The sequence below is a fragment of the Cyprinus carpio genome, chromosome A23, assembly GCF_018340385.1.
Source record: "Cyprinus carpio isolate SPL01 chromosome A23, ASM1834038v1, whole genome shotgun sequence".
In the NCBI taxonomy this organism is placed as follows: domain Eukaryota; kingdom Metazoa; phylum Chordata; class Actinopteri; order Cypriniformes; family Cyprinidae; genus Cyprinus; species Cyprinus carpio.
The window spans coordinates 22,834,946-22,860,373 of NC_056594.1; the positions used below are offsets into that span (position 1 = coordinate 22,834,946).

General features: G+C 38.4%; 1 protein-coding gene across 1 annotated transcript; it reads right to left on the minus strand.

The window, feature by feature from the left end:
- Positions 1 to 16,395: 16,395 nt before the first annotated feature.
- Positions 16,396 to 22,691, minus strand: LOC109109125. Its single transcript, XM_019122244.2, has 6 exons — positions 22,407 to 22,691; positions 22,054 to 22,323; positions 19,144 to 19,437; positions 18,751 to 18,956; positions 17,142 to 17,217; positions 16,396 to 17,038 (listed from the first exon to the last, which is right to left on the minus strand). The coding sequence occupies exons 1-5, from the start codon at positions 22,447 to 22,449 to the stop codon at positions 17,143 to 17,145; spliced, it is 888 nt and encodes a 295-aa protein (XP_018977789.1). The 5' UTR covers positions 22,450 to 22,691; the 3' UTR covers positions 16,396 to 17,038; position 17,142.
- Positions 22,692 to 25,428: the final 2,737 nt, after the last annotated feature.

A 25,428-nucleotide genomic window follows, 5' to 3' on the forward strand; every position in this document is an offset into this window, starting at 1 on the left:
GGTGAAGAGCACCATGGTGTACTTTACTTTATGAGTTTTTGTTCCAAACCAAAAGTCCTCTTGAATGATCTTCACTGTGTTGTCCTCGCTCAAGAATCACCATGAAGATTTTTGATTGTAGTATTAAGTAATAGAATTGTTGGTTTGAGTTTATTTAGAATATATATATATATCATAGATATATATATATTATAGAATATACTATATAGAATATATATATTATAATATATATATAATAGATACTATATATATTTCGTCTATATTTTTGGCTCTAAGAAATATGGTTTCAACAAATTGTTTAAATATTTTTGTAATCTTTCGTATTTAATTTGTTGTGTTTTGTTGGGTCGATCGAGGTTGATAATTTAGTAATATGGTTTGTAATTTCGTACTCAAAGATGTCATTTGTTGTAAGAACCATAAAGTTATTATGGTTTGGTCGGGCAACGATGTATGTTAAAATAATACATCGTGTAACACTCACTAAACAAAGAGTGGACAGCTTTTTTAAGTTGGAAATGGCACTTTCTTTGCAAAGCTTTTCCTAGTCTATAATCCATTTAAAAATGTAGAACTTTGGTTTGTTCATAGCCACACACACGTTGCAAAGTTTCAGGGAATGAAATCTGCATATTTATGTGGGATTCACTCTCGAAGTAGCAGTGATCACGACACAATGAACCATGACCAAGCAATAGCGATCGCGGGATGCTGAAAATGACGGCTAATGGGCTTGGGGTGGCCCAGCCAAATTTCCAGGGTGGCCCGGTTGCCTCACCCCTGGCCACTCATGTTAGACCCGCCTCTGCCCAGTCTCTATGTTGCTAAGCACCCTCAAATGAAATCCAAAGCAACCCTTCAGGTTAAAGGTGTATTAATGGCATTTGTTTATTATCGATGAAGAATCTGGGCTTATCCCATAGGCTAATTTTTAATTAACACAATGAATTACAAATTTTGTCTAAAAATTTTGTTTTATTTTTATCTTTAAGTGAAAAAAGAATGAGCATAAAGTATTATTTTTTAATAAGTTTTTTTTTTTTCTTCTGATGCCTGACGTGGAAGGATTTTGGGTCAACTACTTGCCTAATTAAACAATATTTAGTTGAATGTGTTTTTTGGTGTCGCCATTGGCACCTGTTTGGCTGGTTTAGGATTGTCATGGACAAAGTAGAGATAACAATAAAACAGCCAGTAGATGGAATCAAATCCCTGTTTTTAAATAATTAATTATTGATATTATCGGTATCGACAGTATCCTGCGGCCTAATTGACTCTGAGTATGGATGATTCTCATGTCTTCAGCACAGTGATTCGCGGAGCTTCTGAACTCACCAACAAGTGGTCACTCGAGCCAGCCCAGTTTTTGAATATGCCTGTTAATGATTCTTCTTATTTTGTTATGGCAAAATTCTTCATTCCATTAAAGTTAGCAAAAATGGTGTAAGTCTTTCTTTGTGTCTTGCGTTTTTTTTCCTTGTTGGACATTTAAAAAACCGTCTAATTTCAATCCCTTACACTTATAAACAGAAAAAAAGCAAAAAAAAAGTTTTATGAGGACTTGTTTTAAACCTCTTAAATTTATACATTAAACTTTGTTTTTTATTATGCTTTTTCTCCTCTGTCTGTGTATGTACACCCCATGCTTAGTTTGGTTGTTGATGGTAGAAGTTTTAATTCAGATATTTTCCTTTCCCCGAATATTATCCTAGATTTTTTGGCAATCAATACTTATATATATATATATATGTATATAATATATCTATACTTATATATTAATATATGATAATATATACAGTCATGGGCAAAAATCTGGGCCACCCTTGGTAAATATGAATCAACACACCACCGAAACATACTGAATTGATAATTTATATACATCAATACATCATATTGAATTTACATGCACCTGACCCACCACAATTTTTAAAGAGTTTTTTTAATTAATTAAAAATTTTAATAAAATATATTTAATTTGGAGTGTAGATAACAGCCTTATAAACCGTATCCATTACATAAAATTGCAATGTTAAAGTTAAATAACAACGTTCCCTTTACTAGAGACAACAAAAATCCCATTCTATTTAATAATAATAGTTCAAATTTAAATTGGGCAAATATTATGCTGAATGATTGTGCATGACAACTGAATGACAACTAAAGCACAGTTGTCATCGGTTTTTTTTTTAAAACACAATGATTCAAAATTGTTCACACACTTGTTTTCTAATGATGTGATTCAAAAAACCACTGTATACAAAATATCAGTTAGTTCAGAGTGCTCAAGTGGCACAGGTGACCTGAATGATGATACGAACAATACATGGAAACAATCTGAGGAGGAGAGGAGGAAGAGTACATGTAAGAAGAGGAGGACGAGTGGAGAGAATGAGTATGGTTTTAGAGAGTATTATCAAGGCTGGATCTCGTCAGATCGGTCAAACAGACGTTTTTTTCTCTGTCAAGCAAAAAAGACTACATTATTTTGATGTGGACAAAGTCCTCAGGCCAGACTCAAGCACAAAGACATGATGCCGAGACAGAATGAATCTCTCATTGACCCTGATTTTACAATTGCAAAAACATACAGTATTTGAGTGTACTGTAACATGCTATGCATTAGAGTTGGACTGCAGTATTTTTGCAGGATCCAAAGTGCTGAATATATACAAACACTTCAAAACTATTCAATATTCAGCACAATACAATATGTAACATTATATGCCACCTTATTCCAGTTACAATTTTATACTTTTTTTACAGAATTGCAAAATTGTTTTATTTCAATAAAATATACTTTGTTCCTGTAGTGTTCTGGATGCTTTGTCCCTCCATTTTTCTCTGTTGTGTCTAAATAAATGCTCTAGTGTTTTTCTTTAATTGACTCGTGTGTGTGATGTGAAAGCAACAGTTTGATTTTTGAGTGAAAGTGAAATGGTTTTGCAGTGATTGTTTTGATTTTGATGGAAGCCGTCAGAGGTTTCGTGAATTTAGTTTAAGTATTTGGTTTTGAGAAAACGAGTGATGGTTGCAAGAAATGTGTTTTAGCAATTCAGAAAAACTGTAATGCAGATGTATGTTTCCCTCTGACTTTTCTGGCAAAAATCAAACGATAAAAAAAAAAACAAAAAAAAAAAACATGTCACCTGTACTCAACGACAAACAATACTGTTCAAGATCACAGCCAGTCAATATAAACACTATAGATCATTCATTAGACACAAAAATGGAGAACACAGCATCCAAAGCATGTAGGTACACAAAAAAGTATATATTATAATAAAGGCTATATTATATACAAAAAAAAAATAATAAATACAGTTTCACAGCACAAGTGCATCAGATGCACAAGTGCATCACAAAAAGAATGCATGAGAATAACTAATGGTGTCTAACTGCCTGAACTTGTTTAAGGTTTTGCAGAAAGAGAGATTTATTCTACAAATGGGCTTAGGCCTTTGAGAATTTGGTTCAGAAAATGGGGTTTAGAGGGTCTTAGCAACTGTGAAAACTGGCTTAAATACATTGTGTTTTACATTTCAAACAGAGAACACATTTCAAAATCTCTATTTCCAATTTTCCAACAACACATTTCCTGCTTTTTTCTAATTCATCACAGCAATTTCAATAGAAGAAATCAAACACACTCAAATGTCCACGTCTGCAACCTACTGCACATAATTTGGAAGTCTCTTGAATTTAAAAAAACACATGCACATGTAAAGATACTCTAACTGGGCAGTTTCTGAGATTTTTGTCTCGCTGATGTTCAGAAACTTTATAAAAGTATGACTTTATAGTCTCAATCACTGAGAGGTCAAGAAGCGAGAAAAGCTGTGGCCTAATGGTTAGAGATTTGGACTTGTAACCAGAAGGTCACAGGTTCGAGTCTCGGTGCTGGCAGGAGTTGTAGGTGGGTGGGGCGGGTCTTTGGGGGAGTGAATGAACAGCGCTCTCTTCCACCCTCACATACCCATGACTAAAAGTGCCCTTGAGCAAGGCACTGCAAACCCCCAGTTTGCTCCCGGGCGCTGGATATATAGCTGCCCACTGCTCTGGGGGTGTGTTCACTTCTCACTGCTGTGTGTGTGCACTTGGATGGGTTAAATGCAGAGCACCAATTTCGAGTATGGGTCACAAATGTCACGACTTTCACTTTTTAATTGTTCATTGTTGGTTTTGGTGCCATCTAGTGGTACAGCTGACGTCATTGCCAGTGTGTCACTTCCTGATAAAAGTCAGAGACTAGTGTGAATCTTCACTGAATGTTCATCAAGATCATCGTGCGTTCAGTGGCTCAGGTGCTTCATCAAGAGAAACACACTCAGCTCTTATATCATCTGATAATTAAAGTTTTTTTTTTTTTAAATGTCCATCAGCATGTGGTTTTCATGGTATTTTTAATCAGTATGGAGGGTAAGATAAACCTTTTAAATATATTTTCTCTTTTCTCAAGCAAAATATTGTTTTGTAGTGGTTGTGGTCAATAGTCAAGGTGCATCTTTACTAGAACATTGTTTAATAGTTTGTATGTCAATGCTGAATTAATTTTCCAAACAATGCCACATTTCAAGTCTCAAAGTGTTTCTGGCATCTTAGCAAACTTACTTCATTTAGATTTCAGAAGTCCAGAATTTTATATCATAGTGTGTTTTCTAGATATTCTCTACTTTGTAGTTTGATCAAACTCTCCATATAACCGCTGTTTAACCCTCATTCATGTTGTTTCAGATCTGGTGAATGGTGGATGGGATGAGTTAAAGACAGTGATGGAGAGAGAGGCTCTGACTTTGCAAACAGGAATACCTGAACTCAAAGGAGATGATGAGACAATGTGGCTGTTTACAAGCGGCAGCCAAACCACCCGAATAGCACAGATGTACCGTAGTAAAGTGTGGATTCATAAGAGACTGGCTGACAGATTGCAGCTTGACTATCAGACAGGATCACTGACCATCTGGAACATCAGTGTCAGTGAATCTGGACTTTATAAGCTTGCTCTCACCATCAACGATTTTATCTCTAGGAAAACATTCAGAGTCGATGTATATGGTAAGTTTTAGCTACAGCCTTTACTAAACAAAACACAACTGTGTCACATTCTGTGCCAGTATACTGAGCTACTTAAGAGTGTAATGTTAGTCTTGAGTGTTAAAAATCTAAGAATGTTTCTGACACTTAATTTAATCTCCGTAAGTCTTTAAAGCTACTTTCAGCTTCTTAAAATAAAGCAGGTCCTAAGAATTTTTTATTTATTTATTTATTTTTATAGATATGAGGCCAAATTCCACTTAAAATGTCTATTTTCTTGTGTTGTGTTGCTCTAAAGCACCAGTTTCTGTACCTGTCATTAATGGTGGCTTATTGGTCAGTGCAAACCACGTTCAAGGTAAGTCCCCTTGTATTCCCATCTATTTAGGGGTCCAAGCATTAAAGATTCCACAACTTTATTGTATTGATTTTGAACTGATTGTCTTATTATTATTATTATTATTATTATTATTATTTTGCCCTATAAGTGTCTTGCTAGCCAAAACTGTAAGTCCTAGAAACACCAAATTTGGTAGGATGATCCCAAATGCCACCCATTACTCAGGTGTACACACACCCCTTGCTCGGACAATTTTTATTTATTTGTTCATGTCTCAATCATCATTGTACTGCATTGCATTATGTTTTGATCATAAAACTAAGCATTTATATATCATCTAACTAAGACATATTATTGTGAGATACAGAGTGACGACTGATATTTATATAATTTTGCTATACTGTTATAAATATCTTAGTGATTTACATTACTATCTTCATTTTTGGCCATAGATATAACAACATCAAAAATGCTTATTTTTGCAGTTTGGGGCCTACCAAGAACTAAGGTGTTTTTTTCCTCATCAGAATTTCCAAATAGAGGAATTCGTGCTCTGTGTTTGCTCTGCTGTGAAGAATGATCGAGACGTGTCTATCTCGTGGTATAAAGGGAGTGAAATAGTGAATCAGAACAGCAATCCTGATCTCAGCATCAACCTAAGTTTACCATTAGAGCTTCATTATAATGATCCAGAGACCTACAGCTGCACGGCTGTGAATCCAGTGAGCAATAAGAGCATCCGTTTTCACAAGAAAGAGATCTGCCCACCACAGGAAGGTACAAGAAATACTACCTTTACCATCGAACTCTTCCTGCCACAATAACCACAATGAAAAATGTGTATGTATAACCATTGTCAGTCACAGCATGAACCTATACTGAGAACATTTGTGTCCCATGGCATATTAAAGGGATAGTTCACCCAAAAATGAAAATTCTGTCATTAATTACTCACCTTCATGTCGTTTCAAACCCGTAAGACCTTCGGAACACAAATTAATATATTTTTGATGAAATCTGAAGGCTTTCTGACCCTGCATGGACAGCAACGCAACTGAAATGTTTCCATTGTTCCATTCAAGAGAGTAACATGAGGCATGCGCGTGCTTTTCTCTGCAAGTAAACAAGGCGCAGTGCATGCATGTTCTACTTGAGCAGCATCATGCGGATGCATCATGGTACCCTCGGTAATGGAGGCACAGGGTGACTAAGGGGAGAAAACTTGTTGGATAAAGTCATTATTTTTGTAGGAGTGACCTCAAATAGTCGACGATTCGATACTTTGATTCGAGGAGCCTGATTCGACTATATCCCACAGTTGAATATTCGCAGGGTGTTATGATTATACCATTTTGACTATATGGGGGAGTTCAAATGTCTGATTTCACATAGAACTACCGGTTTTCTCCCAATAAGGTAATATACAACCTATTATGATAAAGCTCTAAATAAGAATCTGAAAAGAAAGAAGCTTTAACTTTAACAAGACTCAAACTGGCACATGCTTAGACTGGATTTTTTCGATCAGGTAAGGTACAAGTGATTTCAAAACATTTCATCCGGTGTAGGCTATATATATCGTGGATATATTATTTACCTGATATAAGATTCATTTGGTTGAGTCAATTGCTTCATTGAAGTACTACGGTGATTATCTCTTCAGCACCAGCAGGACAAACAACAATGCAGAATATTAATAACTATGACTGGGACTGTCATACACATACCATTATAATGAGAACACTTTTATAATATAACGCTGTCATTTTTTTTTTTTTTATGCGTACGCATAGTATAACTGAGTGCCGTGCGCTATTTCGCTCAGATTTCATGAACTGAAGAAATGCTATCAAGGTACGGAATGGCCAGGACTGCAGCATCTCGTTCCCTATTCAGGGAACCGTGGTTACATACGTAACCGAGATGTTCCCTTTCATAGGTCACTTCGATGCTGCGGTGACATCACCGTATGGGAACCCTATACCATAACGCCTGACGTACCTGATAGTTGGGATCCAAAGAAAGCATCTGCTCAAGCGGATAGAACCCGGGAGCCAGGAGCCATCCTCACATCCAGACTGTAAAACTTGACAAAAGTGCTCCGTGAGGACCATCCTGCCGCAGCACAGACATCATATATAGAAGATCCACTGAGAAAAAGCGAGAAAAGCACCACTGCTCTTGTGGAATGAGCTCTAATTCCTAAGGGCGAAGCGAGTCCGCGCGCCTCATAGGCTAAAGATATAGTCTCCACCAACCAATGGGACATCCGCTGCTTTGTGACAGCATGGCCTCTATTTTGTGTCCTAACAGACAAAGCTGGTCGGACTCACGCCATGGAGCTGTTCGATCAACATAAGTCTTCAGCGCTCTGACAGGGCAAAGACTCAGATCTCCTAGCCCCTCCTCAGCAGGGGTAAAGCTTCCAAGACTACTTGCTGAAAGTGAAAAGGGATCGAGGAGACCTTAGGGACATAATTAGGCCTCGGTCGCAGCAGTACTTTCACAAACCCTGGTGAAAAGTCCATGCACGAGGGCGAAACAGAAGATCCTGAAATCATCCCTCGTGCTTGCGATAGTAATACCTGTCTGAGGGTAATCTCCCACTGAGAGCCCGCTACAGATTGACCGCAAACCATGGCTGTGTGGCTCCACACTGTCCAGCAAAAATCTGGATAGCACTGCTGGAATTAGTCGAATTGGAGGAAAAGCATAAGCTGGTCCTGGGCCAATCATGAGCTAATGCATCCAAGCCTAGGGGCGATGGTGGGCATAGGGAGAACCATAACGTAGTCGTGCTCGACACGAATAAGTCCACTTTCGCTTCTCCAAATACTTGCCATATAAGGCTACCGTTTGGGGGTGCAACCTCCATTCCCCTTGCTCCAGGCTCTGTCTAAAGAACAAATCCGTTCCGAAGTTCAAGTGCCCCGGGGACATGAACCACTCGGATCGACAGAAATCTGTTCTGAGACCAAAGAAGAATAATCCTCGCCAGCCTGCACAGGGGGTGAGAGCGTAATCCTTCTTGCTGATTCAGATACGACACAACCGCTATGTTGTCTGACCTGAGTAGTACATGAAGGCCGATCAGTAGATTCAAGAAATACTGGAGAGCTAGAAAAACTGCCAGCAATTCCAACCTGTTTATATGCCAGCCGCATTGTGTCGCCGTCCATGCTCCGTGAGCTGGGCGTCCTTGACAAACAGTTCCCCAACTGGTCAAAGACGCGTCCGTCATGCCAGTCTCGCAGGAAGCACGAATCCCCAGCTGAACTCCAGTTTGAAGGAATTTAGCTGACATCCATGGTTTTACCGACATAACACACCTCCGTGTCACCGAAATCCGATGCGGAAAACAACGGGGTGAAATGTTTTGGCTTTTCGTCCACCACTGAAAATGGGTGCATGTGAAGCAAGCCCAGACGGATTACAGGGGATGCCGCTACCATTAGACCCAAAAGTCTGAGGCACAAACTCACCGTCACTGCGCGACCTGCTATGAAATGGTGCAGGCATGACGTGAGAGACTGAACGCGTGGGAGAGATAGTTTCGTTTTTATAGCGCGAGAGTCCAAGTCTATTCCCAGAAGGTTATCCGCTGAGAGGGAATTAAAACACACTTCTGGAAATTTGTGCGTAAGCCCAGGCTGTTTAGATGATTCAGCACAAGATCCCGATGGGAGTGTGCTTGAGTCTGCGATTGTGCTAACACCAGCCAATCGTCCAGGTAATTCAATACGCGAACGCCCTGGAGCCGCAACGGGGCCAGAACTGCATCCATGCATTTCGAAAATACTCGATGAACCAAGGCTAAGCCGAAGGGAAGAACACAGTATTAATACGCTTTGCCCTCTAAAGCAAATCTGAGGAACTTCCTGTGTCTCTTGATGATCTGAATATGTAAATATGCATCCTTTAGATCGATCGTGACAAACCAACTGTTTGGTTGAATTTGAGACAGAATAGACTTTACCGTTAACATCTTGATTTTGCTCATCCTGAGTGCAAGATTTAAACGGTGTAAATCGCCACTTTTTTTTTTTTACAAAAATAGCGGCTGTAAAACCTGACTCCATCTGAGAGGGGTGTCCTTTTATAGCCCCTATTCCCAGCAGAGATGGCATCTCCTGCCGCAGCACCACGATTTCCTTTGGTTTAACAACCATGGGAAGATTTCCGCGGCAAAGAGGTGGGCCTTTCTGAACTGAATGGTGTATCCGTGACGAATTGTGCGTAACACCCATAGTGAAAATGCAGGGCAAGCGCTACCCTGCGGCCCGGAAAACGTAGTGGTTTCCAAGCCTCCGCCTGCAGCGTTCCTACATGCATTAATGTCCGAGCACGGAAAGCTCACAGCATCCATAAGCAAGGAAAGCGCATGTGTCAAAGTCACTATGTTTCGCTGTGTCTAATCCTGAAGCGTATCCACGGCAGGATTTAATCCAACAAAATGAACATCGGGCCACGCCGCTAGCGTGATTACGGCAGCTGTGTGGGCCGTCATAAACGGGCCGTCTTAGTCAGCCTCTTGTGCCGTCCCTCAAACTCTGAAGGCTGGATTGTGCAGAGTGTCTGAGGGGGCGCTCAAGTGATAGCTCGATCCAATGATGCTCGAGGTGCCTTTGCTGCGAGACAGTCAATGTTAGAGCTTGGGGCCTGCACTGAGAGGGTTGGATGCTCATTAGCAGTCCAACAGCGCTCTCTAGTGGAGGGCACAGTCCCTGACGAACAGCAGAAGTATCAGGAATTGCTGTAGGGGGATTGAGGACGAGAGGCTTTTGCCGTCCAACTCAGGTTTTCGGTAATGTCGGCGAGATTAGCCAAGGTGGCGCTCAACCGTTAACATCCCTGTCATAGGACGGTTCACTGCTCGGGCAGTATGTTTGGTAGCACGATATGTTCGGCTAGAGAGTTCGTCCACCAGCGGCATCGCTGTATAACCGCGCTCTGCCATGTCAGCAATGGTGGCGAAACCCGCTGCGTTCGTGACGTGCGCTGATTAAGGCTGCTTCCAGGACCTCGAAACCTCTTGGTGGAGGTCCGTGAAGAAGGGTAGCGGATCATGGGGCTAGGTAGGGCTAGTTTATCCACCACGCGGGTAACCACATTCAACAGCTCACTGAGGAAGGGGAGGTGTGTTTCTCCTGTCGGCTCAGAGGGAGAGAAACGTGAGGATTGAACCCAGAGCGTACTCGAAGCCGCGGTGGACAAACATAGTTTGTAAAAGCAAATCTGCTGATTTAACACACTAGAATGGGGGAGAGCGAGCGAAGTGGAAAAACTCCAGCACATCACTGTCCTCATAGTCCAAGCCGCGCACATCGCCCCAAACCACCGTCTCGTGCGGCGCCTCGGCGACCGCAGAAGCGTAACGGCGGGGGTTAGACGCGAGGTGACCTAGAGAAAATACACTCCCGAGCGCAGAACTGTAGCCGCAGGCTATCACAGAGAGAACATGTAGAGAGGCTGCTAAATGAACCTCTCATGAGTGCCTCCCCGTGATAAACCCGTTATAAGGCTCTTACCTTTCGTTGACTCATCGCGTCCGCGAAGAGGAGTTGAACACTGCTCGAAGAAAAAAACGCTGAGAACGCGAGATGGTTTCCTTAGGGCACAGATGATTCGCTTTCCTGAAGGAAATGAAATCTGAGCGCACGGCACTCAGGTCTACTATGCGTACGCATGCGTAAGGCGGTGCCAATCGCTATTTGGCCAATAAAATTAGCGGGATGGTATAGGGCTTCAGACATTCGTCACACCGAAAGGTGTTCCCATACGGTGACGTCACCGCAGCATCGAAGTGACCTATGAAAGGGAACAGTAATTATGGCTGTCGAATGTCTGACTTAACTCAATGTATTTTGCCCCGCCCCCAAACATATGATTCGACTATCAGTCGAATATTGGCAAGATTCAAAAATTCCGATTCGACTATGAAGTTCCTTAGTCGGGGACACCCCTATATTTTTGTTTTCTTTGTGCACTACAACTTTTCTTATTGCTTTGTAAAATTTTGGTTAAACCACTGATATCCCATGGACTGCTTTACCGTTGTCCTTACTGCCGTTGTCCTTACTTTCTGGGCCTGGGAACATTTCAGTTGCATTACTGAACAATTTGTGTTCCAAAGTTGAACGAAGGTCTTACCCCAGATAGCACACGTACGTCTGCAAGAGGTCTGTTAAAGATCTCTTCATCTGGAGAGCATCTGCTGTGTACTAACTTCTGATAGACATCTTTAAGATGTCAGTTTTACATACACTCTAAATCACAGATATCTATTCTAAACGTCTATTGGACATCTGATAGGGAACGTCGTATAGATGTTTTGCAGATGAACAAACACTCGTCTTGTAGATGTAAATGCAGACGTCAAATAGACATCAAATAAATCTTATCATTTAATACTAAGTACTACATGAGTAAACTGCATTTAATGTGATTAAAATCAAAATTTAAATTACACAATTTCAATATTCATAATATGAATGTCTGTTGAGTGTGTGTGTGAATAATATGTAAATAATTTACATTTTAGATGCTGTCAATGAGTCAGTATTGTATATTTCAGTGTCTATGCAAATGTGAGTAAATGTATGTGTGGTAGAACCACACTTTATGTAAAAACACACAAATGCTCATGAGATCACACTGATATTACTACAAGGGATGTGCATGAGTGCTAGAGGTCGACTGATAGTGGATTTTATAGATACTGATAGCTAGGCTGGACCACACTGACCGATTAATCAACCGTTAGTTTTTAAATATATAATATTATATATAACACTTTTAAAACATATAAACATTAATATCACATATTAATTATACATTGCTCGTCAATATTTGTTCATAGTGCCTTAACTAATGTTTACATAGTTTTATTTTAATTTTAAATACTTTGCATTTTAAAATCAACTTCTAAATGTCTGTTCAGTAGTCCCTATAACATGACAATTTTAATTTGTGGTGTTCCAAATGTTGTACAAAATACATATACTAATCTATGCAGCAATAAAACATGTAGCACTTTGTTTTACTACCAAATTATATGTAATATCTAATTATTATTAATATTTAAAGTACACATGAAATCAAAATTGACTATATTTATTTTGTTAGGGCACATTGCAATTTTTGTGGTGAACAATTCTTCCGTACAAGTCAATCCACAAAAAAAATAGTTTTCCTTCGTAATCTTTAATACAAATCTGAGAATGCTCCTCCCCTCTAAAACGACGGAACTTCTGTGATGACGTCAGTATGACCTAAGGCATGAGCCTAAGCCGGCCTAAGCACGCCCCTCCAACTGTCAGTGTCCCGTGAGCGTTGACAGCGCGTGAAGGAAAAAACACGTAACTAACAGAAATGGCGAGGAGATGCGTGTTAGGATGTGGTTCTCCCGAAACCCTATTTTCAATCCCCAAAACACCCTGGTTGCGGTCAAAAAGGCTTGATTTTTTGCATTTCGAGGAAGGAGGAATATCAGTTAAGTCGCCTACTTTACTACATCCATTCAGTTTAAAGTAGAAAAACAAACAAACCACGCCCTCTGCTTTCCGCATTCAATATTCTGTTTCTCTCGGAAGTACGTCAAAATACAGAAGTAAAATCGGTCGCAAACTTTCGGTTCACGCGTACTTTAACTTAAACTGCAAAGGTTTTCGTGACCTCTCATGATCGTGGCAAAAAGTCTTGTGATTTATTTCCACAAAATGATACATGATGGGATACACTAAAATTTACGTGCTAAATGTATATTTAGTAAATGATTTGCAAGCTGTCGATGAAGGCCTGATCTGCGAGCAGCTGACCAACACCTGCTTTGAGCTGGTAATTCAAACGGCGTAAAAACACAGACAAAAGCGGTAAGAATAACGAAAAACATCATCACCGTTCTTTCAGTAGAGTTGGCTCTTTAAATTTTCGCGCTGTTGTGACGATGTATGTCACGTGACAATGTCAACATGGCAGATGTAGTACATCTGAATTTTATTCAAACTATATAGAACATACTTTTCTAACGGTCGAGTAGTACGTTCAAATTCAAATATAGTACCTACTAAGCAGTATGTGATTTCGGACACACCCTAAACCTTACAGGACTTACTTCCTGTCGCGTGCATGCGCTCTCAAGTGGCCAAGACCACGAGTGTGGGTATTTGGACAAGGCATATTTGTACGGTTTTATTTTATTTATTTTTTTACTTTTTTTGTCTTATTGTTTTTTTTGCCGATAACCAATAAAATCTGATATTGATAATGTAAATTTTAAGTGTGATGTGACTAAATTTGACATGTAGTAACAACTAAAAATTGACTGAAATATGGACCTCATTTTTTAATTACGAGAAGCATTCAGTACAAAATAATTAAAATACGTAGCAAATTAAAAAAATTATGAGTAAATATTGTGTATGCTTGTTGGGGTAACTGCAGCTGTTTTTCATGCTGATCAATGAGTCTTCGGGAAAGAACCGCCATAGGCTACATTCACTAAAACCTTTAATTTTCTTAAGGGGAAAAAAAATGTTATAAAGAAAATATTTCCTAACTTAATACAATTTATCTTAAGAAATGTCATAACTTCTTTCTTAAAAATATTTTTGTGAATCTGGCCAAGATTTTATTTGAGGCCAGAACCCAATATGCCTTGAATTTGCCACCTCTGATGTTATTTTTATTTTTTTGTTGCCTTAAAGCACCGGTTTCTGTGCCTGTCATCACTGGTGGCTCATTGGTCAGTGCACATCATTCTGTAGGTCAGTCTTATCTGTATATATTTATCTCATATATTTATTTAAACGTATCTTAGCAGGCCAAGAAGATCAAACTTTGATGCAGAGATGTTACTTAGCGCCTATAGAACCTGTATCATATTTGATATGCAAATCTCAAAGTTTTGATCAACACGATAAAAATTTTGCAAACATATACTACGTCTACTCTCGTCTGATTGATAGTTACAAAAAGTTACATTTCAAGCTATAAAATTATATAAATATTTTTGGCCATATAAAACAACAGTTTGGGCCATTTCATTTTTTTTTTCTTTTTTCCAGAATTTCCAAATAGAGAATTCTGCTCTGTGGTCTGCTCTGTGAAAAATGGTCAAGACGTGTCCATCTCGTGGTATAAAGGGGGTGAAATAGTGAATCAGAACAGCAATCCTGATCTCAGCATCAACCTCAGTTTACCATTAGATCTTCATTATAATGATCCAGAGACCTACAGCTGCACGGCTGTGAATCCAGTGAGCAATAAGAGCGTCCGTCTTCACAAGAAAGAGATCTGCCCACCACAGGAAGGTATGACACACAAACTACATTCATAATGACCTCTGTGCAGCATCTGTATATCCACAGACAAAGACATTAAATGGCACAGAAGATGTTTATGAATAAGTCTCTTCTCTTTCAGATTGTCTGGATAATTGTGGCGTCACTGAGGCTCTGGTTCGTCTGGTTCTGTCTGGTCTGGTGGGAATCACCGCTGTTGGATTTCTTATTGAACATTTGAGGTTCTGCTCATCTCAGAAAAGAGCTGCTTCTTCTGTGTGATGATGATACTTTTGTGGAGACCAACCAACATGTCATATACAGTACAGGTCAAAAGTTTGGAAACATTACTATTTTTAATGTTTTTGAAAGAAGTTTCTTCTGCTCATCAAGTCTGCATTTATTTGATCAAAAATACAGAAAAAAATGTAATATTGTGATATTACAATTTAAAGTAATTGTTTTTAAATTTATTATACTTTAAATTATCATTTATTTCTGTGATGCAAAGCTGAATTTTTAGATCATTATCACATGATCCTTTAGAAATCATTCTAATATGATGATTCATTATCAAAGTTGGAAACAGTTCTGCTGCTTAAAATTTTTTCAGAACGTGATACTTTTTTAGGATACTTTGATGAATAAAATGTAAAAAAAAAAAAAAAAAAAAAAAAAAAAGAAGCTATGTTTTTAAAATATAAATATTTTGTAATAACAATATACACTACTGGTCAGTAATTTTTTTTTTCTTTCTTTTTTTAAATAAAATCAATACTTTTATTCAGCAAGGATGTGTTAAATTGATAAAAAGTGATAGTAAAGAAAATATATTATTAGAATATATATTATTAGATAATTTTTTTTTTTTTTGAATAAATGCAGTTCTTTTTAACCTTTTATTCATCAAATATATTAGACAACAGAACTGTTTCCAACACTCATAATAAATCAGAATATTAGAATGATTTCTAAATGATCATGTGATAGACTGGATGTTACATGTGACACTGAAGGCTGGAGTAATGATGCTGAAAATTCAGCTTTGCATCACAGGAATAAATTATTTTTTTAAAGTATATTCAAATAGGAAACTTATTTTAAGTTGTAATAATATTTCACAATATTACTGTTTTTTTTCTGTATTTTTGATCAAATAAATTCAGGCTTGATGAGCAGAAGAGACTTCTTTCAAAAACATTAAAAATAGTAATGTTTCCAAACTTTTGACCTGTACTGTAGAATGCATATGGGGCTTTAGTGACGAGTCAAGTCACCTTTATTTGTATAACGCTTTATACTGTACTGGTTGTGTCAAAGCAGCTTTAATAATGGAGTCATTTTTCCAGCTACAAGTCTCAAATTACTGTATATCAGAGTTATCTTAGAATTCACATCAAAGCTATCTTTCTTTACAAAAGAATGCAGTTCAATGAAATTAAAACCCTTAAAATGAAAAGCAGTGCCAGTGGAGCAGGAAGTGGTCTAGTGGTTTGTATTCTCCAGTGGCAAACAGAACAATACTAACAATTAAATGCGATAGAAATGTGTATATTTAAGCCTTTTATCAGTAGATTTTTGATATTTTTGCAGAATCTTTAACATTTGTATCACAATAAAACAAAAGTTTATCACACCTGCAACCTTCATAGTAAAATAATTACATTTTCTTGAGAATTTGAAAATCTAGTCCGTATATCAAGTCAATCATCCAACAAAAAATATTTTTCTTCAATAATTTTTATTTTACAATACAAATGTGCAAGCATTAAGTTAATTAAGATAATTTAGAGCACCATAAACTAAAATACAGAATATTTACAAATACATTTTAAGCAGCACTTCTTAAATACATACTGTGGTCTTTGTGTCACCCAGTGAAGAAGCCAAAGGTGACAGTGCAAGAAAAAAACTCCCCAAAAGGTTTAGTTAAAGAGGCATAAACCTTGAGAGATGTTCAGCTAGGGAAGCCCTCCTCCTCAGGATGGCACAAAATTACAATACTGTCTCTATACTGATTACAAAACTAATAATACAGTAATACACAGTATATATAAACAGAAGTATTTGCAAGACACTCTTATACAGAGTAAAATGTACTTTAGCTTATCATGACTTTGTTTCAAAGGTAAACATGAAATGTAGAAAAACCCTGTTCTAGGTTCGAAGGCACGTCCATGGGATCTGACCCAACAGTGTGGCACAGATTTTGATAGCCGAGTACAGGTGGGATGACCTCTCATGCAGACCTCTACAACAAGACAATGGTCTGTTGACGGCCTTGTATGCCAGGATGTCACTTAACTATTGCACATCATATTTGAACTGAGGTGGCAGAAGAGTCCTCCAAGTTGTATTCCCGGAGCACGGTTTTCTTAATCATTACCTGTAAAGACATTAATAACATTAACTTTTACCTGAATAGTGTGCCACAAAGATGAATGATTCATAACAAAACTATCACAATACAATGTAAGTGTCTGACATACTTCACACCACGTTTTCTGATTCGAGGAAATTATGCCTCTCTTCCGACTCAGTGTCCTGCACTTCGTTAGGAGTCCTCTGCAAGTGAATACAGAAACAATATTTTAAATAAAATTAAAAATAAATCTCCTCTGCATCATTCAGCAAAAAAAATAAAAATAAATCCTTACTAATTTCATGTATTTTGCAAAGCACTTTGTATAATAGGTGCTATACATCTTTGTGTATAAAATACCACAAACTGAATGCTGGATTATGACTGGCTCTCCAATTTGCCAAATAGGATCAGATTTCGCATAATGACTTCCTTGAAGTGACCATCAAAGTATATATGTTGCTTAAGGCCTTGTGGAAAGACCCTTTGTGAAGGGATATATTTGCTCACTTTCATTTACAATGTACTCTTCCCACTGTGCCCTTCAAAGGTGCAAAAACTGGTCCTTACTTTACATGAATGACTATTTCAAGGTCAGTATCATGTTACAGCTCCACGAAGCCAAACCAAAAATTGGCCAAACAGAAAGTTCATTAACATAGTCTTGTGATATGCTATATTATATTATATATATATATATATATATATATGTGTTATTCATTTGCAATGGCAATTAAACAAATTTGTCAAAAACAAAACACTAAAAATGGTTAAAAGTGTCTTTTCACAATATGCACAAGCATTCCATTCTCATGAAAATAGTTGGTGAGGAAGAACATCTAAAATCATATGTCAGAGCCATAGCCTTGGCTTGAGGCAGTTTTCTGACATGCCAAAAAAAAAAAAAAAAAAAAAAAAAAAAAACCTTTCCTGAAGCACCTCACCTGCAAATACAAATATCTTGTTTAAAAAAAATTACTAAAAATCTGATTTAGTTGTTGATCTCTTGCATAATCACAAATGTTCTTATGCATCTCAATACACTTGCAGTTGTTCTCTTTTCAGTGCTTTGGACAATGAACAGTTTGTGTCTTTTTAAGTGTTTTAGAGGTTTATTTTCTTGACTGCAACTATAATACAAGATCTCAGATCACCTGAGATCCAAAAAGAAAAAGAAAAAAAAAGACCATGCTCTCATCAATTACTCGCCCTCATGTCATTCCAAACCTGTATGACTCTATAACAAAAAATAGTCTACTCAACTAGTGAAATATATTCCTAGTCTTCTGAATCCTTTATTTCTCATGTCCCATGACCAGTCATGACCAATCGCCAATCTTTGAATAGGCCTACATGCAAAAGGAATTTGGGTGCTATAGCAACGGGGAAATAACTTAAAATTCCATCCATTTCCGCATGTAAAGCTGATATGATTTCTGAAGACCTGGAATATGGCACAAGGTTTTCTGGGGAATTATCATGGTATATTAAAGGCACTTTTGTTGTTCTTTTTGAAGACTGGCAGTTGGGGTCCCTGATCCACATTAATACATAAAAAGCAAACCTGACATTCACACTGTTTTGTTTTGTTGTTCACAGAAGAAAAAAAAAAAGTCATGCAGGTTAAGAACAACTTGAGCGTGAGTAAAAGATGATAATTTTCATTTTTAAGTGAACTATTCCTTTATTAAAGCTCTTCACCAACAAAGATTTTATTTGCCTCTGAAAATATTTACCTTCTTGTAACAGATGCAAAGCATGATGATCAGCCCGATGATGATCAGCACGATAATGATCAGCACGATAATGATCAGCACGATAATGATCAGCACGATGATTAACAGCACGATGATTAACAGCAAGATGATGATTGGCACAGTGACCCCAGCTGCAGGAGGCTCTGAATGTGACTTGCCTGGACTGAGCAAAGTGCTGGTAGGTTCTTCAAAGAACAAGAGGAACAAACAAAGTGTTTTTAAAAATGAATGCAAGGAAATCAGTCAGCTCGGTGTGGTAGTAAATAAATAAATAAATAACATTTGGTCGTTTTCAGCTGCCACCTTGACAAAATTATCAGTGAAATGCACTAAAGAATCAAAAAGAAATGGAAGAATCTTTTTATTACTCACGGTTGCACGTCACGTTCACGGTAACATTCTCCCCAAATTCTTCACCATCGATGTAACTCCGTGCTTCGCAGGACCACGAATCATAGGAGCAGTTGGTGATGGTTAGGCATACTCTCTCCCTGTCCTTTTCCAGCGAGACTCCGGGCTTACTCGTGTTTCGACAGCTCTGATCAGGATCACAGTGCTGTGCGATCAGGGTGTTGTTACAGCTGACTTGAACTTGACTGGCGTTAACCCACTGGGGAAAGTATCGACGAAACTCTTGTGTCGTTGCTGGCGACACCTCAGCTGCACCTGTCAGATGTAGAACGCTTTGAATAAATTACGGAATACTTACACTTAGATCCAGAACTGTGTCAGTGGGGATTAATGAGTGAGTCATTTCAGACACAGTGTAGGTATTTGGACAAGTCAAAACTGTGAGTCGTCATAGGCCCGGTCCCAAATCGCACCGTAAACCTTCGCAATCTTCCTCTCAGTGCACACTTTCGTGACGTAATACTTTTGACTATTAGCTCGCCAGAAGTGCGCATCGAGGGTGCATAGTGGCTGCAAAGGGGGCACTCACGAGCACCCTTGTGAACGCTAAAATGACGAATGGGAGCCCTACGGTCTCGTAGACTTAACGAACACACGGCGGCCATTGTAAGTCCACAAGACCACAAATGCACTTGGATGCCTTGTCCAAATATACAAACTTGCGGTCTTTGCACTTGACCACTATGACCTATTTACTGTATTTGGCCCAACTGTTCAAGTGAGGATGAAGACCACAAGTGTGTGTACAACTTTTCATTACCTGATGGGACTAGGGCTGCAACAACTATTCGATAAAATCGATTATTATCGATAATGAAAATCATCGACAACAAATCTCATTATCGATTTGTCGGATCTGCCCACAGTGCAAGTACAACTGCAGCCGGTCGCATCAAATTACAGCACTGAATAATGCATTTCTATGGACAAAATGCATCTACAAATATTGGAGGAAACCGAATGAGCTCCTGCAGGAAAAGTATGTGATCGAAGCTGTCCAAAACATGATAAATCTTTACTTTAAGCTTCAAGCTGATGCATTAGCGTAATGGCTTGCCTGTCAGGCACTTTTACAGATACGTGTGTGCGTCCTCGGTGAAAAAAAACAAAAAAAACTTTTTGTTAACGGTCATATCCTTCTCCAACTTCACGCAAGCCTTCCATTTTTGCATAAAGGCCCATCCTGACAGTCTGCGTTAAGTTGCAATCTTTACTGAAAGAGCGGCGGGCGCGCGCGTTAAACAGACAGAACACAGAGAGGGAGACCATATTCAGCGCAAAAACATTCATTGTGCTGAAATATCTGTTGTTTAACATTTATATTTAGGTTTAAAAGTCAACATACATTGCGAGTAATTTATGAGAGTAGGAACTGTGAAGGGACAGCAGCGTGTAATTATCTGAATATAAATATCAGATGCGTTTGCGTAGTGTATTATATCTGTGTGATATTTTATTGAGCCTTTTCTTTTAACAGTTTTAAATCTCACTTGTGCACTCTTGAAGAGAGTTTCATTGTTTTGACTGAAGTAACCGAACGCGACATGCAGTTTGAATGCTGAATGGAGAATGACAGCAGCGGGGAGAAGACTTTACGTGAACTTGACTTAAATATTCATCTCTACTTCACATTAAACTATGGAACGGCTTAAGGCATACTGGTCTAGTCTTTTAATTTGTTGACATTTTATAGAGGCTTATGTAACCCCTCTCTCCCGGGTCCTCACCACCACACCTCGTACTTGCTCTGAGTGGGCCTCGAACCCCGGTCTCCGGCATGGGAGGCGGACACACTAACAAGGAGCCTAAATGACTGCAGCCACTAGCGTCAGTCGCTAGTGCGTCTCTCTTGAGATCAGGGGAGTGAGGTTTACCTGCACAGCACCTACTCGCTGGCCTCCGTTACACTCACCCCCCTAAACCTCACTCCCATTCTGGGTCACGGCACCAATGTTACCCCTCTCTCCCGTGGCCTCACTGGCACACCTCGTACTCGCTCCGAGTGGGCCTTGAACCCCGGTCTCCGGCATGGGAGGCGGACGCGCTAACAAGGAGGCTAAATGAGTGCAGCCACTAGCGTCTGTCGCTAGTGCGTCTCTTGAGATCAGGGGAGTGAGGTTTACCTGCACAGCACCTACTCGCTGGCCTCCGTTACACTTATTACAAAAAAAGTGCCCAAATGGCTGTGATCCCAACTGACGGCTGATTATCCCTGCCAGCCACTGGCAGGTCACGCGACCTGTCAGTGGCAGCTCCTGCCAGCCAGTTGAAGATTGAACCCCCACTCGCCAAGAGCGCACGTTTGTTATTAAAAGTTTTATTTCTTTGTTTAATATAAGCGAGTTTGTCTTTATTGTTGCAGTTTATATTTAAAAAATAAAAATAAAATAAAACAATGAACCGCAAACTAAGCATTTGTTTTTGAAAGAGGGAAAATACCTTATTTATTTGGGTTACAATATCCGTCTTATTCATTTTGTTAATAAAAGTTAGATGTTTAATATAGGCATATGCAAATTTCTAATTGTAGCTACTCTTATGGCTGATGTGTTTTAATAGGCGTTTTAAAGAAAGGGGAAATACAAAGATGGTTCATGTGTTACAATGCGAGTAAAACATTTTTCTTATTCCTTAAAATTATTTATTTTCCAATGGCGTTCTGGAGAACTTATAAAAACAGTGTTACATTGTATATTTTTTATTTGTTTATTTAACGCTTAATTGCTTTATTTCTTTACCTCTTCATTTGGTATTTTTCAGTTGCCACCTTGACAAAAGTTCTATACCTGTGAAACGCCACGATTTGAAATGCACTAAAGAATCATAAATGGAAGAATCAAAAAGAAATGGAAGAATCTTTATATTACTCACGGTTGCACGTCAGGCTGACAGTAAAATTCTCCCCAAATTCTTCTCCATCGATGTAACTCCGTGCTTCGCAGGACCATGAATCATAGGAGCAGTTGGTGATGGTTAGGCATACTCTCTCCCTGTCCTTTTCTAGCGAGACTCCGGGCTTGCTCGTGTTTCGACAGCTCTGATCAGGATCACAGTGCTGTGCGATCAGGGTGTTGTTACAGCTGACTTTAACTTGACCGGCGTTAACCCACTGGGGAGAGCATCGACGAAACTCAGCTGCACCTGTCAGATGTATTTACACTTTTAATAATTACCGAATAGACTTACACATAGATCCAGAACTGTATCAACTACTAAATACTTACTGGCGCTGATGAGAGAGAAAATAACTAGCAGAAAGAGGCACATATTCGATGCTGTTATGACCGGTGTTACGGTTTAACTGGTTACCGTGTTATCTGGTGACCAACTTCCTGGTTCAGGTCTTCGCTCCAGATGTGATGGAACGACCGCAGCAGATTCGCCGATTCTTAAAGCACAAATGACGTGATATTAAGCTGTCTAATAAACGCAGACTTGCTCATTGCATGATTTTGATATTCTTATAAAGATTACAAGTTATTGGTATGATTGCCCGTAGCGGCTGAAGTAAGTAGGATAAACAAAAAAATAAACAAAGAAAGTAAGTATGTGTTGTCGCGGGTTTCGAACACGCGTTAAAAGACGCGCGCGCCGCGAGACGACAGTATTTAACCACCGAGCTACCGATCTACACTGATTCAGACACAGATCTCTGGATTGAAGACAGGACTCTCGGCGTCACATTGTGCAGCTGCTGAATCAAGGAAATGTGACCGTGTTAACTTGTGACCTGTGTTTACCTATTATGAAAATAAACCATAGCAGAATTCTGACTACATTTTATGGTTTATGATGTTAAAGAACATTTCATGACGTCTCAGACAACTGTACATTTGTGGCTACTGTAGTTTAATTATAAACGCTATCGTTAACTTATATGTACCATAGTAAAATGGTACATTTTCTTTAGAGGCTGCTGATGTGTCATTACATCAATGTAACAACGTTGTTTCCACTTATTTTCTCGTAGCATTACTTTGGAAACGTGATTTGAAGTGTAAACGTAGATTCTGCTAGCTGAAATGCTGCGTATAAACATTACTTTATAAAAGTGTTAACTTGTTATCTGCGTGCACTAGCTGGTATTTTATTTGATTATACAAGTATTTGAAATATTAACTTTATTCTGTAATAAAAAAAATCTGTATATAAATGTAATACTTTGTACCTTTTCACAAGCAAAATCTCATAAGCATAATCTTATACGTTTACACTTCATTCAAATCAAGTCACATTATAAAATTAATGCTGCGAGAAAATAAGTGGAAACAACGTTAAGTTACATTCATGTAATTAGACGTCAGCAGCCTCTAAAGAAAATGTACCATGCTTTTACTATGGTAAATATAAGTTAACGATAGCGTTTATAATTAAACCACAGTAGCCACAAATGTACATTTGTCTGAGACGTCATGAAATGTTCTTTAACATCATAAACCATAAAATGTAGTCAGCGTTCTGCTATGGTTTATTTTCATAATAGGTAAACACAGGTCACAAGTTAACACGGATAGTGTTTATTTATAGATATGAGGAGACCAAATTCCACTTAAAATGACTATTTTCTTGTGTTGTGTTGCTCTAAAGCACCAGTTTCTGTACCTGTCATTAATGGTGGCTTATTGGTCAGTGCAAACCACGTTCAAGGTAAGTCCCCTTGTATTCCCATATATTTAGGGGTCCAAGCATTAAAGATTCCACAACTTTATTGTACTGATTTTGAACTGATTGTCTTATTATTATTATTATTATTATTATTATTTTGCCCTATAAGTGTCTTGCTAGCCAAAACTGTAAGTCCTAGAAACACCAAATTTGGTAGGATGATCCCAAATGCCACCCATTACTCAGGGGGGGTGTGGGGGGGGGGGGGGGTCCTCCAGGGTGTACACACACCCCTTGCTCGGACAATTTTTATTTATTTGTTCATGTCTCAATCATCATTGTACTGCATTGCATTATGTTTTGATCATAAAACTAAGCATTTATATATCATCTAACTAAGACATATTATTGGGAGATACAGAGTGACGACTGATATTTATATAATTTTTGCTATACTGTTATAAATATCTTAGTGATTTACATTACTATCTTCATTTTTGGCCATAGATATAACAACATCAAAAATGCATATTTTTGCAGTTTGGGCCTAAGAACTAAGGTGTTTTTTCCTCATCAGAATTTCCAAATAGAGAATTCTGCTCTGTGTTCTGCTCTGTGAAGAATGATCGAGACGTGTCTATCTCGTGGTATAAAGGGAGTGAAATAGTGAATCAGAACAGCAATCCTGATCTCAGCATCAACCTCAGTTTACCATTAGATCTTCATTATAATGATCCAGAGACCTACAGCTGCACGGCTGTGAAATCCAGTGAGCAATAAGAGCGTCCGTCTATCTTCACAAGAAAGAGATCTGCCCACCACAGGAAGGTATGACACACAAACTACATTCATAATGACCTCTGTGCAGCATCTGTATATCCACAGACAAAGACATTAAATGGCACAGAAGATGTTTATGAATAAGTCTCTTCTCTTTCAGATTGTCTGGATCACTGTGGCGTCACTGAGGCTCTGGTTTGTCTGGTTCTGTCTGGTCTGGTGGGAATCGCCGCTGTTTTATTTCTGGTTGAGCATCTGAGGTTCTGTTCATCTCAGAAAAGAGCTGCTTCTTCTGTGTGATGGTGATACTTTTGTGGAGACCAACCAACATGTCATATAGATGCATATGGGGCTTTAGTGACAAGTCAAGTCACCTTTATTTGTATAACGCTTTATACTGTACTGGTTGTGTCAATGCAGCTTTAATAACGGAGTCATTTTTCCAGCTCAAATTACTGTATATCAGAGTTATCTTAGAATTCACATCAAAGCTATCTTTCTTTACAAAAGAATGCAGTTCAATGAAATTAAAACCCTTAAAATGAAAAGCAGTGCCAGTGGAGCAGGAAGTGGTCTAGTGGTTTGTATTCTCCAGTGGCAAACAGAACAATACTAACAATTAAATGCGATAGAAATGTGTATATTTAAGCCTTTTACCAGTAGATTTTTGATATTTTTGCAGAATCTTTAACATTTGTATCACAATAAAACAAAAGTTTATCACACCTGCAATCTTCATGGTAAAATAATTAAATTTTCTTGAGAATTTGAAAATCTAGTCCATATATCAAGTCAATCATCCAACAAAAAAAAACAAGATTTTTTTCTTCAATCATTTTTATTTTAAAGTAAAATTGTGCA

What these genes read in the sequence shown, in the direction of transcription:
- LOC109109125 (XM_019122244.2), bottom strand. Translation starts at nt 22,449, where the DNA reads ATGTGCCTCTTTCTGCTAGTTATTTTCTCTCTCATCAGCGCCA. An exon ending in TGTCAGCCTGACGTGCAACC is followed by an intron (nt 19,438 to 22,053) that starts GTGAGTAATATA and finishes TACATCTGACAG; the next exon opens with GTGCAGCTGAGGTGTCGCCA. An exon ending in TTTGCATCTGTTACAAGAAG is followed by an intron (nt 17,218 to 18,750) that starts GTAAATATTTTC and finishes ATTCACTTGCAG; the next exon opens with AGGACTCCTAACGAAGTGCA.